This window comes from Scyliorhinus torazame, chromosome 13, assembly GCF_047496885.1.
Source record: "Scyliorhinus torazame isolate Kashiwa2021f chromosome 13, sScyTor2.1, whole genome shotgun sequence".
Classification (NCBI taxonomy): Eukaryota; Metazoa; Chordata; class Chondrichthyes; order Carcharhiniformes; family Scyliorhinidae; genus Scyliorhinus; species Scyliorhinus torazame.
The window spans coordinates 193,890,798-193,906,001 of record NC_092719.1 but is presented as its reverse complement, the minus strand read 5'-3'; the positions used below and the strand labels follow the sequence as shown (position 1 = coordinate 193,906,001).

Sequence of the window (15,204 nt, the reverse complement as noted above, 5' to 3'; positions counted from 1 at the left end):
ACTTTCATTGATAATGGACATCTGCCACACAAGTTTCAATGGCAGAATAACTTTGACAATCGGAGTGAGTGGACCTCATGCAGAGCCACTATCGGTAATGACTACCTCCACCTACATAATCAATTTGGTATCCAGATTAGTATCTATCCACCAATACCATAGGATATAATCATAGTGAGCAGCCATTTGTGCATTTTTATTCAAAGATTTGGTGAAATTGAAATGTGAAATATCTCCCAGGCTACCCCCCCACCCCCACCCCAGAGGCAGGCCTGGGAAGCATTTTACATCACATTTCAATCCCCCCATCCAGGAGTCACAGGGATCAGAGGGCCATAGCTAAAGGCCATTCTTTGGGGAGGGAGCTTCCGCTGGGGGGGCTTCCCCTCCACAATGATGCCCTGGCAATTATCCACCTACATCAGCGGTGCCCACCTCCCCCGGTGCGGTTGATGGCCATCTACAACTCTGGGTGATCCATTGGCTCTCCTGCTTTTGCAGGCCACCCTCATCCCTAATTGGATGGGGTTCATGGCAGTAGTCCATTAATTGGCTACCCCCTGGAAGTTCTCATAGGCAGGCAGAATACATACACCATCTGGGTTGAAACCTGAAAATGGTCCCTCTAACCAACAATCTTCTAAATACAGAAGATTCTGTCCAGAGAAACATCAGCAAAGGTAGAGGCCATTTACCCCGTCCTGCCTGCACTAAATTTAGATCTTGTTCAAGAATTGATTGTGTACAAACAAACTATCTTGCCTTTTCCATCTGCCTTTTTACTTTCTATTTTAATTAATTATCCATAGTGTGAGAAAGCTGTCAGCATCTATAACTGCACGAATGTGCACCTTTGCAAGGGGAACAAATTGGGGAAAGGGTATCTTTCCTTTCCCAATAACTAGAAACCAATGGTTATTGGGTTTGTAGGCCAAACACACAACTTCGCAAGTGTATTGTGGAAATGCTACAATAAACCGTAGATACAATTTGTAAACATTTTGTGGAAAAACTATATAAAACAGTAATTGAATGCTATATTTAAGTTGTACCTGCAATAATTGTTTGAAGTGGGAGTATTGGGGCAGCTGTTCTAGAAGATCCAACAAGCTTGGCAGAAGTGGTGGTAAATCTTCTGGAGGAGGGAATAAGATCTAAATATAACAGAGCATAGATTAGAAAAAGCGACTCTGAATAAACCAGCTATGTTTTGTAAGAGCCTTATAACATATTAGTGGGAAATACATGTTACATTGCAGAAATTTCAACCACGAGTAATGGCAAAGAATAAAGTGTTACTTAGGGCTGAATTCTAACTCCGAATAACGGATGGGTTGGGGTCAGGCTTAAGGTTAACATTAAAAAAAACTTGAAGTAGAAACCAAACCTGCTTCAAATTTCCCTACTTCCAGTGTTAATGGAGGTGGAATGTGGGGCAGTTAACCAATCTGAATGTGCATATGGGGCGAAGTTCTCCCCAAACGGCGCGATGTCCGCCGACTGGCGCCCAAAACGGCGCCAATCAGACGGGCATCGCGCCGCCCCATAGGTGCGGAATGCTCCACATCTTTGGGGGCTGAGCCCCAACATTGAGGGGCTAGGCCAACGCCAGAGGGATTTCCGCCCCGCCAGCTGGCGGAAACGGCCTTTGGTGCCCCGCCAGCTGGCGCGGAAATGACATATTGGGGCGGCGCATGCGCGGGAGCGTCAGCTGACAGTTTGAATTCACCTGAGGAAGGAGCAGCGCTCCGAAAGCTAGTGATTCGAAACAAACCTGTTGGACTTTAACCTGGTGTTGTAAAATTTCTTACTAAAAAATATTCGAAAACGTTGCTCCCACTGCATTTTGAGAACGAGAGTTCCAGAGACTCACGAGCCTCTGAGAATATCTTTTTCCCCTCATCTCTGTTCTAATTGAGCGGCCCCTTATTTTTAAACAGTGGCCTCTAGTTTTAGATTCTTTGATCAGAGGAAATATCCACACCACACCCATCCTGTCCATAACCCCTCAGGATCTTAAAGATTTCGATCAAGTCGTCTCTTACTCTTCGAAACTCTAGTGGATTTAAACCTAACCTCCCCAACCTTTCCTTGTGAGACAACACACCCATTCCTGGTATTAGTCAAATAAACCTTCTCTGAACTGTTTCTAATGCATTTTCATCATTCCAGAAATAAAGAATACTCTGCACAATTGTAGGAGATAGGTTAGTCATTTAACTGTTGTAGTGCATTTTTCATTTTCTTTATAAATGTCTTTTATTGGATTTTTGAACAAAGTATATTTGCCGTTATGTACACAGGATATGATATATATATCTATATAGAAGGGAAGGCACACACACACAAATCACAAAGGGGGAGGAGAAAAGAGAAAAAAAAACGGTAACAACACGAGAGAAGTACAAAATCAAATAATGTAACTGGTAGGGTATACTGCACCCGCCCAGCCGCAGCAACTGTGTACACTTGGCAAAAGCATGTTTTCATTTTAACAGTCCGGAGCAACAGGAATATTTCCAGCCAGTTTATTGATAGACTTGTTGGGTCTGGAGGAAACATTCCTGTTGCTCCGGACCCAGGATCGTTGCCACATAAGCACCCTGTCTACCTTGACATGAATAAAGATTAAATGACTGTTAAAATGAAAACAAGCATTACAATAGTTAATTGACTACCCCAGCAGCGTGGGTTGGTTTCAATGGGAAATTCTACTGACAAGCGGCGGGAATATAGAATCCTGTTGCCAGCGAACAGCGTGCCGCCGAGACACAGGCGGCTAGGGTACCGGACAATCCAATCCAATATCTCCTGTTCACTCTACTAGACCTCACTACAGAAAAATCTTGAAAGACTTCCTGAAGTTGGGAAACCTGCACTTTTGGGTTTCCTGACCTCAAAACAGCATCCACCCATGTCCTCCCCACTGTCACCGAGCAAAACTCCAGGTCATAGAGTTTGTAGGCCATTTGGCCCAAATTGTCTATGCTTCACTTTATGCTCCATAAAGCTCGTCCTTCTCAATCCAATGTTATCAATATTTCCATTTGTACCTTTCTCTTTTATTTGCTCACCTAATTTCCCCGTAAATGTATCTATGCTATTAGCCTCAACTATGCCTTACCATGTGATGGGTGTTAATGATAATGTGTCTCCTAATAATGGGACTGAATTTCAACACTTCTCTCACTGTGTTGGAACAATATTGTTATTTTTCAAGGTTTTGGATGACGTAATAGTTTGGAATAAAACTCTTTTATCTGTGGGAGCTGGGTGGAAACCCAGTGGAGGTTGATGAGATGAAATTCTCCCTCTGCTAGCTGTAAGGATCCTTTGCGAAATTGTCTTGACATTGTCACATTCTTCTTCTTTTCTTTGACACAAACATACCAATCATACAGAGGAATTGGCAAAAGAATAGTGTGGGTTCCTTATTTGAAGATAAGACCATATGCAGACATATGCTGCTTGTTAACTGCCTAAACGTCATGGGACTAATCATCACATTTTGTCGGGGTAGTAATGATTGACAGCAGTTTACAAAAGATCTCTTTAAAGGTGCAGGCATATCATATTGCAACAGATTTGTTTGAATCAAGACCTACAGACAAGTCCACCATGTAACCCTCCCCCCCCCCCATAATTTGAACTTCATTATCTATTAGATTCAGCGAGACTACAAGTAAGTCTGGACTGGACAATGCAAATTTTACACATGTGTAGTTAGGCTCTTTTGATGTTGGTGTCCTGGGGAATTTTAGACTGCAGCAGAGGGAGCTTCATGCTACATATAGCTTTTCTGCACGAATTAAGTAGAAAAGTGCCTTATCTCCCAGTTCTTGCAACCTTTGCCTTTAGAACAAAATCTTATATAAAAGATATTATATATGTGAATCTTATAAATATAATATATGTACATATATATACGTAGGCAGTCCTTGACTTTACAATGTTTGTGTGACGAAAAACAGCACTTACAACATTTGAAAATTGATACCCTGTTTTGAATTTACAATTTCGGTTTCGACTTTACGATGCCACACCAGCCCATCTTATGTATTTTTATAAATATGATTTATAAATTTGTATGCGAGCAGCACAGTGGCTAATACTGCTACGTCACAGCAACAAGGATCCAGGTTTGATTCCGACATTGGGTGACTGTATGGATTTTGCATGTTCTCCCCGTGTCTGCATGAGTTTCTTCTAGGTGCTCCGGCCTCCTCCCACGGTCCAAAGATGTGCAGGTTAGCTGAATTAGCCATGATCAATTGACCCTTGGTGTCCAAAGGTTAGGTAGGGTTACAGGGATAGGACGGGGCTTGGGCCTGGGTAGAGTGCTCTTTTGGAGGGTCGGTGCAGACTCGACGGGCTAAATGGCCTCCTTCTGCACTATAAAAAGTCTCTGGGAACCTGGAGAAGATGCTGAAAGACTGGGCCCCTGCACCTGGCCATATCTCCGAGCCAGAAGGTTGCTATGGCGAACAGTTGCTGAGGCCTGTGGACAGTGTGCAGCCTGACCGAGCTACAGCCCAGAAACTGGAAAACTGTTATGGAAAACGGAGAAATTTGACAGTAAATATTTTGCCTTGTTCCACTGGCTGATTTGCCATTGATTACAATGGGATCTTTCATGACTGCGGTCTGAAGCCTGTTGCAGCCAGCTACGGAGGTCGGTCACTGTGGCCTGCCGGCAGAGGTCTGAACGCATCGGGATGAACTTCTAAAACCTGCCGGAAATGAGGTTACAACTTTCTGCTAAAAATGCTGCCTTGTCCCACTGTCGGAACGAATTGCCCGTTTTTAACATTGCTCCTGTCAGAAAAATGGTTCCGACTTGCAATGGAGTTTCCAGGAACCAACTATATCGTAACTCCAAGGACTGCTTGTACACATATAATTTAAAGCTGAATCAGGGTGCAAATGTAGAAAGCTGAATTGATGTTACATGCAGTTAACACAACGATGCTAAAAATATCAGACCTACTTTTTATTGACTTTGGTGAGTTCTGAACTACAAAATGCAAGTCAGGAAAATCACTTCTGGCCCAGCATCGGCTAATAGAGCCCAGCAGTTCCATTAAGCTGGTTTCAATTTGTCATACAGTTTTATGACAAGTTCAATATAGATAAAAGGATAATTATATGCTTGGCTGCAGAAATATGTTGAAAATGGGAGAATGGGGTGGGAAGAACGGTGGTAGTTAACACATATCCTTGCACTGAAGAACTAAATCTCACTCCTTTCCAATCTTGAATGATATCCTTTTGAATTGTGTTCTGAGAATTGTTTTTTAAATGCCACAGATCTCTGAAGTTACTCCATTATTGCAAATCTTTTCATTAACATTTGCTAAAACGCTTCAAAGTTGACCTGGATTAAAAAAAATATCCTTCCTATGAGATTAGCACACAGATCCTAAGTCATACTTGGTTAGAAACCTTTATTTGAAATGGTAGAGAATGTACCTTATCAATAATATGGAGGTAGCCATTCACTGCTGGGATATTGGGAGTAATAATTCTCGCCCCACCAACAGTCAGAGTCTGAAAATAAATGTTATAATTAACTTTAATTACTTTTTACAATTCAAAGATGGTAAATGTTGATCAGAATTTTAATTAATTCCAGTCTGTACGTAATGAAATTGAAAACATTAAATCGTTCGTATTGCACCCATTGAAGAAAAATTTTAGTTTGAAATTCTTGTTAAGGAGTGCCATTTATTTCGGTCTCATTGTAGCGCTGACTATCTTGTCCCAACACAATGCCAGTCTGACTGACTCCTGCAAACATAGAGCTGCATTTTGCCAGTGTAATTCATTTTGCATGAATTGACATGGGAATCTCATGCTCATACTTATGCATAGCCTACTCACATGGGCAAGGTGCAGAATGCAAACTGGATGCAGTCACAGGGTATCTGGTGAGCCAGTGGCCCTAGAAGCTCACATTTACCGGGGAGCTGCAATGGAAAACTGCTAGAATGCTTTGATGTCTGTGAAGACACCAAAGCATTAAGGCAGCACGGTAGCATTAGGGCAGCACGGTACCACAGTGGTTAGCACTGTGGCTTAACAGCACCAGGGTCCCAGGTTCGATTCCCCGCTGGGTCACTGTCTGTGCGGAGTCTGCACGTTCTCCCCGTGTCTGCATGGGTTTCCTCCGGGTGCTCCGGTTTCCTCCCACAGTCTAAAGACATGCAGGTTAGGTGGATTGGACATGCTAAATTGCCCTTAGTGTCCAAAATGGTTAGGAGGGGTTATTGGGTTAGGGGGATAGGGTGGAAGTGAGGGCTTAAGTGGGTCAGTGCAGACTCGATGGGCCAAATGTCCTCCTTCTGCACTGTATGTTCTATGTTCTAAGATTGGACTCTAGAAAAAGTAAAAACAGGAACATTCCATTTGTTCAATTTGGAAATAATATTCTCAAAGTATTGATCCAGGAGGAAAAGCAAAGAATGGTTACACACCTTGGAACATAGAGCTCCTTTCCCAGGCAATATTTAAAACTTGAGAATAGAAATGTTCGGGTAAGTTAAAATATCCTGGACACACTTGTACCATATTATATTAGCGAGGGTAAGGGCAGCACAGTGGCGCAGTGGTTAGCACTGCTGCCTCATGGTGCCGAGGACCCGGGTTCGATCCCGGCCCCGGGTCACTGTCCGTGTGAAGTTTGCACATTTCCAGGACATACTCCCTGCCACTTACATTAGGGTCACAATATGAAACCGTTTGTCTCCTAAATTCCAAGTGGGACCAAGGGGGCCTACAGCAATCCCCTCCCCCCCACCCTCCGCCTGCCCATGGCCCATCAGTCCTTTAGGCCTGGGTAGATTCTGGAAGACCAAAGATTCCAGAGTTTCAGACATTTAGTATTGTGAACAACAAAAAAGGGAATTAATTTACGCTACTTTACTCTAAAGAACAGCTAACAAATAGTGGGAGTGAGTTATGTTTTTTTCTTCAAGGATTAAGAAGACCGGTAACTGATGAGCACGATAGACACAGTGACATATGAGAACCTTTGGCACAAGATTAAAATATCTCAGGGAGCTCGATGCCAGCCAGACTTCTACATGAGTGAAATAACAAACATGTGGGCAGTGAAACTATCAGCGACATGCACAGAATGCAATCCTGTTAACTATACAATTCCTCTATACTGTGTCCTTGTAGTCCATACACATTCAAATGCCGTCAATACAGCGCCGTTGATGCAAATGGTTCATCAGCAAATGATCTAAATGCATTCCATGTCCACACTGGACATAGCAATGCCTATTAGTGGAATGCTCCCATTAAGTGAATTGCATTTTGATCAGATTCCAGGTTCTAATGCCTTCACATCAGAGTCCGAATTAATCAGTCATCTTTATAAATGGCAAAAACTTCTTTCCATTACCCTTCAAAAATATCAAAATAAATGTGGAGCTGTTTCCCTTTCAGTATATGCCGCACTGCACTGTACTATATAAATTCTTCTAACTGTAATTTTATCGTCCAGGAGTCCTTGTAAACTGGTTTGGAGGAAACACAGTAGGAGATGGAGGTTAACCCATGTCAGGACTTAGGAAGTAGTGTGGGAAAAATTCCTGAAAAGCACAGTTTCTTGGCAACAATGAAAGGCTGGGACGGATGCTTGGAGTGAAAGGTAAAACTAAATCTAACTGCATGTTCAGCAGCAGCAAAACATCATTCTGCTCTCCTTACAATTATTAATTATGTTAAGTCTTGGTCTAGTTAACCTTACACCTCAAATTTACTCCTTGTTGATAAAGCAATCTTTATTTTCTTAAAACTAAATTTAAAATGAGCAAGGCCTGTGTTGGAGGCTCAGGGTGGTGGGGAGACTGGATGACGCATTAGTCTTTCATGGAAGGAGTTTTCAACTACATCATGCATTGAACATGAAGTATAAAGACCATTTACTTACCCCATTGTCATTCCTGATTGATAACATGGTTAGCATGTTCATAGTTGATAAGTTCTGTCCTTCAAACTCTTTTAAATCATCAGTGGTAAGTCTACCCATAATAAAATGTGACCTATAGATAGATACCAAGTGCTAGAATTACAGCAGCTGATGTTTGTTTGGTTTCTCCTTCTCAGACAGAGCTGGAATTCATAGCTCCAGAAACCATAAAGCACCAGTAATAATCTTGAAAATAATTAGCACTATAATTAAACTCAGCAGTTTTTAACAACACGAGACAAGATCTAATTCTCTTTGTTGTCTGTTGTGTGTTGTCACTGCATTCTCTTCATCAACAACAGAAAAGAGGATGGAGATTATTAAAAGATCAGTGACCTGATTAAAATTGTAAACAGGACTTTGAATAAAGCTTAAATGTTGACTTTGCCTTGTGAACTATTGCTATTAAATCATGCAATAATCAAATGACGAAGAATGATTTGGTTTATTAATTCACTCAACATTAATTATATTTTTTACATTGCCAGCAATTGCAAGTTCACATTCTCTCCAAGGAAAGGTTTATTTACTATACATATTAAAACTGATAGACATGGGGACTTCCGGTGACGGGGATGTGCTGAGAAGTCACACATCAGGTGGCTCTCTTCCCACAAACCTGAAAATAGGCTCTTTGAACTCTAAATAGCCAGCTAATACGAAGGAAAAAACATCCCCAAGCCTCAAACATCAGCAACGTGAAGGGAAATGCGAAACAATAGCCACTCCAGAGGCTGCGGGAAATTAGAAGTGGAAAAATCCAGGAGAAACTAAAGGGGAAAAGAGGGAGAAAGAGGGAAGGGGGGAGAGGAGCAGAGCATTAGTAATTGGGGACTCTATAGTCAGGGGCACAGATAGGAGATTTTGTGGGAGCGTGAGAGACTCACGTTTGGTATGTTGCCTCCCAGGTGCAAGGGTACGTGATGTCTCGGATCGTGTTTTCCGGGTCCTTAGGGGGGAGGGGGAGCAGCCCCAAGTCGTGGTCCACATTGAAAAAAAAAAAAAAAAAAAAGTGGGCAGCACGGTAGCCTTGTGGATAGCACAAATGCTTCACAGCTCCAGGGTCCCAGGTTCGATTCCGGCTTGGGTCACTGTCTGTGCGGAGTCTGCACATCCTCCCCGTGTGTGCGTGGGTTTCCTCCGGGTGCTCCGGTTTCCTCCCACAGTCCAAAGATGTGCGGGTTAGGTGGATTGGCCATGCTAAATTGCCCATAGTGTCCAAAATTGCCCTTAGTGTAAGGTGGGGTTACTGGGTTATGGGGATAGGGTGGAGGTGTGGACCTTGGGTAGGGTGTTCTTTCCAAGAGCCGGTGCAGACTCGATGGGCCGAATGGCCTCCTTCTGCACTGTAAATTCTATGAAAGCTTCTATGAAACAAATAGCTGAGCCAGTAGACGAACGACGCGGCAAAACCCGGGCCTCGCCAGAAAGAGAAGGACCTACCCGCTGCACAACGAGTCTCACCGCCGCACAAATATCAAGGTTGGTTGCGACACAGGGGAGTCTGAAGGGAAAAATTGACAACCAAGAAAACCGATCAAGGTGCCGAAACTGCGGATTGTGGGCCTACCGGAGGGTATTGAAGGTGGGAACCCCATGGACTATATGGTCCAAATGCTGGGCAATCTGGTGGGAAGACATAGCTTCCCCAACCCACCAGATATAGTTAGAACTCACTGGTCGCTTCGCCCCGGAGAACAGTCAAGGGTGATAATCGCTAAAATGCACCGGTACCATGACCGGGAAAGAAACCTGCACTGGGCGAGGCAGACAAAGAACATTAACTGAGAAGGGCACTGGATAAGGATCTACCAGGACATTGGGGTTGGCCTGGCCAAGTGCCAGACAGAATTCAACAGGGCAAAAGCTGCCCTGGACAAGAGCGGTGTAAAGTTTATTTGTTTATTTGCTAACTGTTAACCAACTTGATGAATACTTTGTGGAGGACTGCACTACCTCGTTTTGGGGACGAGAGGTGAAATAGAAGAAGGTAAAAGTGAGGGCAGCAGAGCGCAGGAAAGGTGAAGGGGAATAGCAGGTAGGGAGCTCAGAGAACAGGTGACGGGAGGACACACAACCAACCTCGGGTGGGGGGCCACCACACTAGCGGGGAAGCTAGCTCTGAGAAGCATAAAGGAAAGAGAGGCTGCGGCGCATCTCCCAAAAAGGAGGGAACGCCTGGCAAGGTGGGGGGGGAGGGCAGACATCAGCAACAGGGAAATGACTAGGGGAGGAAATAGAGGGTAGGGAGCGGGGTGGGGCAGCTACAGGAGGGGGGGGACACACAGGGGGGTGTAGAAGACACCAGAATGGGAGCTTAGGAACAAAGAGAGCGAGGGCATGTATGCCAATGAAGGGGATGAGAGAGAGTGGGGAGGGAACAGTGAAACATAGAACCAAAACAACAAAATACACGGCATCATGGAAAAGAGTAGGGGATCTGGTCGGGAATAAACACCCGCTGGAGAGCGCAACCAAGAAGCCACAACCGATGTAAAAAGCTAAACACAACCGATGTACATACAATTCTTCCTTTTCCTTTTCTTCTTTACTATTTTATTGTTTTACTTTGTAGTATTGCTAATCTATTACTTCACTCCTGTTATCTTCCAATGTATGTTCACAATTGCCTTTGTCTTGTATAGCTTAAAAATCCTCAATAAAAAAACTTTTAAAAAAAGTAATAGACATCTAGGGCAGCATGATGGCGTAGTGGTTAGCACTGCTTCCTCACGGTGCTGAGGACCCGGGTTCAATCCCGGGCCCGGGTCCTGTCCATGTAGAGTTTGCACATTCTCCCTGTGTCTACGTGGGTCTCACCCCCACAACCCAAAAAGATGTGCAGGGTAGGTGAATTGGCCACGCTAAATTGCTCCTTAATTGGAAACAAATAAATTGGGTAACAGACATTTAAAATTGCTCCAGTTAAAATTACAGTAAGTATATTTGCTCTAATGCTTTACTGAATAAGATTATTAATTCACAAATTCCATTGACAAATATTAGTCAGTTTTGAAAAGATGACTGAAAAGTGCATCATCCTGAAAAGCAACACAGATTTGTAAGAGTATAAGGATTGTGATTATGAGTCTGTGAAGATCAGTCAGTTGCACTAACACTAACATATAGTTGCCCATGCCTGTGACATTGCAGCACGAATAAACTTTTCTCCTTTGGAACAGCGAACCTATTGTTTGAAGCATGACTTCAGTGCACTAACATAGTCAATTTGTCAACAAGGTGCTGAGCATTACATGGTTTAGTCTAACTAATTCAAGTGGCAAACAGCAGCAGTTTGAGATATAGCTGCATATAATGTGTTGCCCAGCCATCCCCAGACTCTTTGTTAACAATTCCAGTTGCCACAACTGTCTCGTAAATTAAGTTTTGAATCAGTATTCATGAATAGACGGCAAAAACAGTTTACTTGTCAATGTTTTGGCTGGACCAGTAGGAAAAGATGCTCACATCTGTGTGCTCAAAGAACTGACTGCTACATAGTTCAAGACTAACACTCACATCTAGGAGATGTTCTTAATTGTCTGTAGCCCTAACATACTTGGCTTGTAGTTGAGCTTTCCTATTACTTTAGTTGCAATTGCAAAATTACAATAAAGTGTTGGCGTGCATTAGAATTCTGATTGAGCTGATAAGAGCTTTATTAAAGTATCAATCTGGTAGCAGATTTGTATTAGATCAGCTCTAGTTTAACACTTTGATCTAACGCAATGCTGCAGTACATAATGCATATCAGTTTGACTGCTCATTTATCAGCTGGCGCAAGTTTGATCTATGTAGTCAACAATCATCAAATATTATTTGTGTGGGCCTCAGAGCATCAGTCATTCTTCCTGGACGCGCTAACTTTCTTCTAAGTATGAGAAGCTACCAACCTCTACCATTCCTTCACATTTGTACATGTGATACATGCCATGAAATAGGATATTTGTACAGAGAGGTTTAGTGTGAATTAATAGGAGTTGTACTAGCCATTTGTCTTAGATGATGTGCATCTAATGCAGTCTCCTGAAAGATGAAGACCCATGTAGGAAAGTGTACCATCAGTAGAATGTTTCACACCCCATAAACAAGGTAAAAGTGATCTACGGTATTGTTCACACATGAAGAGGAGCAGAAGACCCTCCCCACCAGAAAATAAATGTTCAAAAGAGTTAAAATTTAAAAAAATCAATTTGTCAAAAGTATCAGTCACACTGTAAGTTGAAAACTGTCAGAAACAAATACTGTTACATGCAGAACATATAACACTCATATTTGTGTGAACTAATTCCTACAGAGATTTGATTACAACAAATAATAATGTTTATATCCATTTGTCTTGTTAATAAAAGATAATTTAGCCCCTTCAGCGGATTTATATGTAAACAGATGTGGGGCGGGATTCTCCGGCCCGACGCCGGAGTGCTTCACGCCACTCCTCGGCGCCAGTACGGCCCGCCCTGCCGGTTAGGGGAGAATCCTGCCCGTGATGTGTGGAACAAAGCCATATAGACCAGTGCTCTCAATTCCCGGTCTGTGCTGAAGAAACCGATCTTAAGCAATGAGGCACGATCAATTTGGCTGGAGACTAAGTTGAATTCAAACTGAGGCTTTATTAGTCTCTGAAGTGTGGCCTCCTACAGCAGCTGACGAAATGGCTGCGAGCTGAAGGCCACGCATATTTATAACCCGGCTCCTGGGCGGAACTAGCATGCAGGGGCCTAGGTGAACCTGTAGTGCAGGTCCTACCGTACAACCCTTAATATAGGAACACAGTGGTTTACCCATTCACCCCCTGTTAAAATTGAGTCCAGCTGGGGTGGTGGATAACTATATACAATTCGCAATCTTTAATATTTACAGAACAGTGAAAAAAGAATGTCTCTGGTCATCCGGTGGGCTGGTCAGAGGTTCAGCCAGTCCGGCGCCTTGATCGTCCTCTGGGATCGACGAAGTGGAGCTGGCAATGTTGATGCTGTCATGGTCGAAGTTGACTCCGGGAGCGTGCTGAAATCCTCTTCATCAACGGTGTGGGCAGGGGGAGGACGGACAGTCCTAGGGGGGGTGATGGGGGCAGTGGGGGAGGGGAGGGTGGCGCCGGGGGCGACGGGGTTGGTGTGGGGGCGGAATCTGCTGCTGCCAGGTCCCTGAGGGAGACGGTATCCTGGCGGCTGTCGGGGAACGCCACGTAGGCGTACTGTGGGTTTGCGTGGAGCAGGTGCACCCTTTCCACCAACGGTCCGCCTTGTGGAGCCGCACATGTTTACGGAGAAGCACAGTTCCTGGAGCTGTGAGCCAAGTTAGGAGTGATACCCCGGATGTGGACTTCATGGGGAAGGCAAAAAGACGTTCATGCGGTGTAAAGTAATGAGCGATGGAATGTAGTGCATCAGGGAGGACCTCTTGCCAGCGTGAGGCCGGGAGATTTCTGGACCATAGGGCCAGCTGGACGGCCCTCCACACCGTCCCATTCTCCCTTTCTACCTGTCCATTTCCCCGGGGGCTGTAACTCATTGTTCTGCTGGAGACGATACCCCTGCTGAGCATGAACTGACGTAGCTCATCACTCATGAATGAGGATCCCCTGTCACTGTGGATGTAGGCGGGGAAGCCGAACAGAGTGAAGATAGAATTAAGGGTTTTAATGACGGTGGCATACGTCATGTCGGGGCATGGGATGGCGAAGGGAAAATGGGAGTATTCATTGATCACACTGAGGAAATACGTGTGTCGGTCGGAGGAGGGGAGGGGGCCTTTGAAATCCATGCTGAGGCGTTCATGGGGGCAGGAGGCCTTCACCAGGTGCGCGCGGTCCGGCCGGGAGAAGAGCGGTTTGCACTCCGCACAAACCTGGCAGTCCTTGGTGATCGTCCTTACTTCCTCGACGGAGTAGGGCAAACTTTGTGCCTTAATGAAGTGGTACAACCGAGTGACCCCTGGGTGACAAAGGCTGTCGTGCAGGGTCCGGAGTCGGTCTACCTGTGCGCTGGCACATGTACCCCGGGGTAGGGCGTCTGGGGAATCATTGAGTTTACCAGGGCGATACTTAATCTCGTAGTTATAGATGGAGAGCTCGATTCTCCACCGCAAGATTTTGTCATTTTTGATCTTGCCCCACTTCGTGTTGTTGAACACGAAGGCTGACCGTTGGTCAGTGAGGAGAGTGAATCTCCTGCCGGCCAGTTAATGCCTCCAATGTCGCACAGCCTCAATGATAGCCTGGGTCTCCTTTTAGATGGATGAGTGCCCGGGCCTGGCACACCGCTGCGTAGTGGCCCTTCTTCCCGCAGGCCTTACAAAGGGCAGCGCAGGACGGGCAGCTTGGCGGGGGTGTCTTTGTTGGTCGCTAAAATAGCATCGGGGTCCCTCGGAGATCACTGGCTAGCGCGTAGCACAGGCGTACTGGGTGGGTAGCGCCCCCGCTGGGGCGGCTGCCTGTGGGGCCCATGCAGCATAGGAGGAGTGGGCTGCGCGGTTGGGGGCATAGGTCTGTACATTGCGCAGGGCGACCGTCATGGAAAACGCTAGTGTTTTAGTCTCTGCGAGGTCGCGCGTGGCCCCTTGTAGGAGCCGCTGCCTGATAACATCGAACCCAATCCCAGTTCCAAAAGCGTCCCTCATAAGGAGATCTGAGTGCTCCTTAGCTGTAACGTCCTGGCAGTCACAGTCCCGAATTAATGGGATCAGGGCCCTCCAGAAGTCCTCGAATGACTCACCAGGTAGTTGAGTACGCGTTGCGAGCGCGTGTCTGGCCTAGAGTGTGTTCGTCTTCTGCTCATAACTCTCTTTGAGTCAAGTCATAGCGTCAGCAAAATTGGGCACATCCTAGACCAGCGGGAAGATTTTAAAGTTGAGTCTGGAGTACAAGATTTGAATCTTCTGAGCCTCTGGAACAGGGGTCGCGCCGTGTTGATATACGCTTCAAAACAAGCTAGCCAGAGCTGAAAGTCCTTTCTGCCGTCGCTTGCGTGTGGATCCAGCTGCAGTTGATCTGGTTTAATCCGGAGGTTAATCTTCTGAATCAGAGACTAATAAATTGAGGCACGATCAATTTGGCTGGAGACAAAGTTGAATTCAAACTGAGGCTTTATTAGTCTCTGAAGTGTGGCCTCCTACAGCAGCTGACAAAATGGCTGCGAGCTGAAGGTCACGCATATTTATAACCCGGATCCTGGGCGGAGCTAGCATGCAGGGGCCCAGGTGAACCTATCGTGCAGGTTCTACCG

At 45.0% G+C, this 15,204-nt stretch overlaps 1 protein-coding gene across 1 annotated transcript in view; it reads right to left on the bottom strand.

Moving 5' to 3' along the window:
- The window catches only part of stab1 (stabilin 1), a 416,947-nt gene that overhangs the window by 179,810 nt on the left and 221,933 nt on the right, over positions 1 to 15,204 (bottom strand). Inside the window, exons 30-32 of the mRNA XM_072472659.1 lie at positions 7,940 to 8,051; positions 5,470 to 5,547; positions 1,053 to 1,154 (exon numbers count right to left, since the gene is read on the bottom strand). Coding sequence (XP_072328760.1) covers positions 1,053 to 1,154; positions 5,470 to 5,547; positions 7,940 to 8,051 — 292 coding nt within the window. The remainder of the gene's footprint in view (positions 1 to 1,052; positions 1,155 to 5,469; positions 5,548 to 7,939; positions 8,052 to 15,204) is intronic.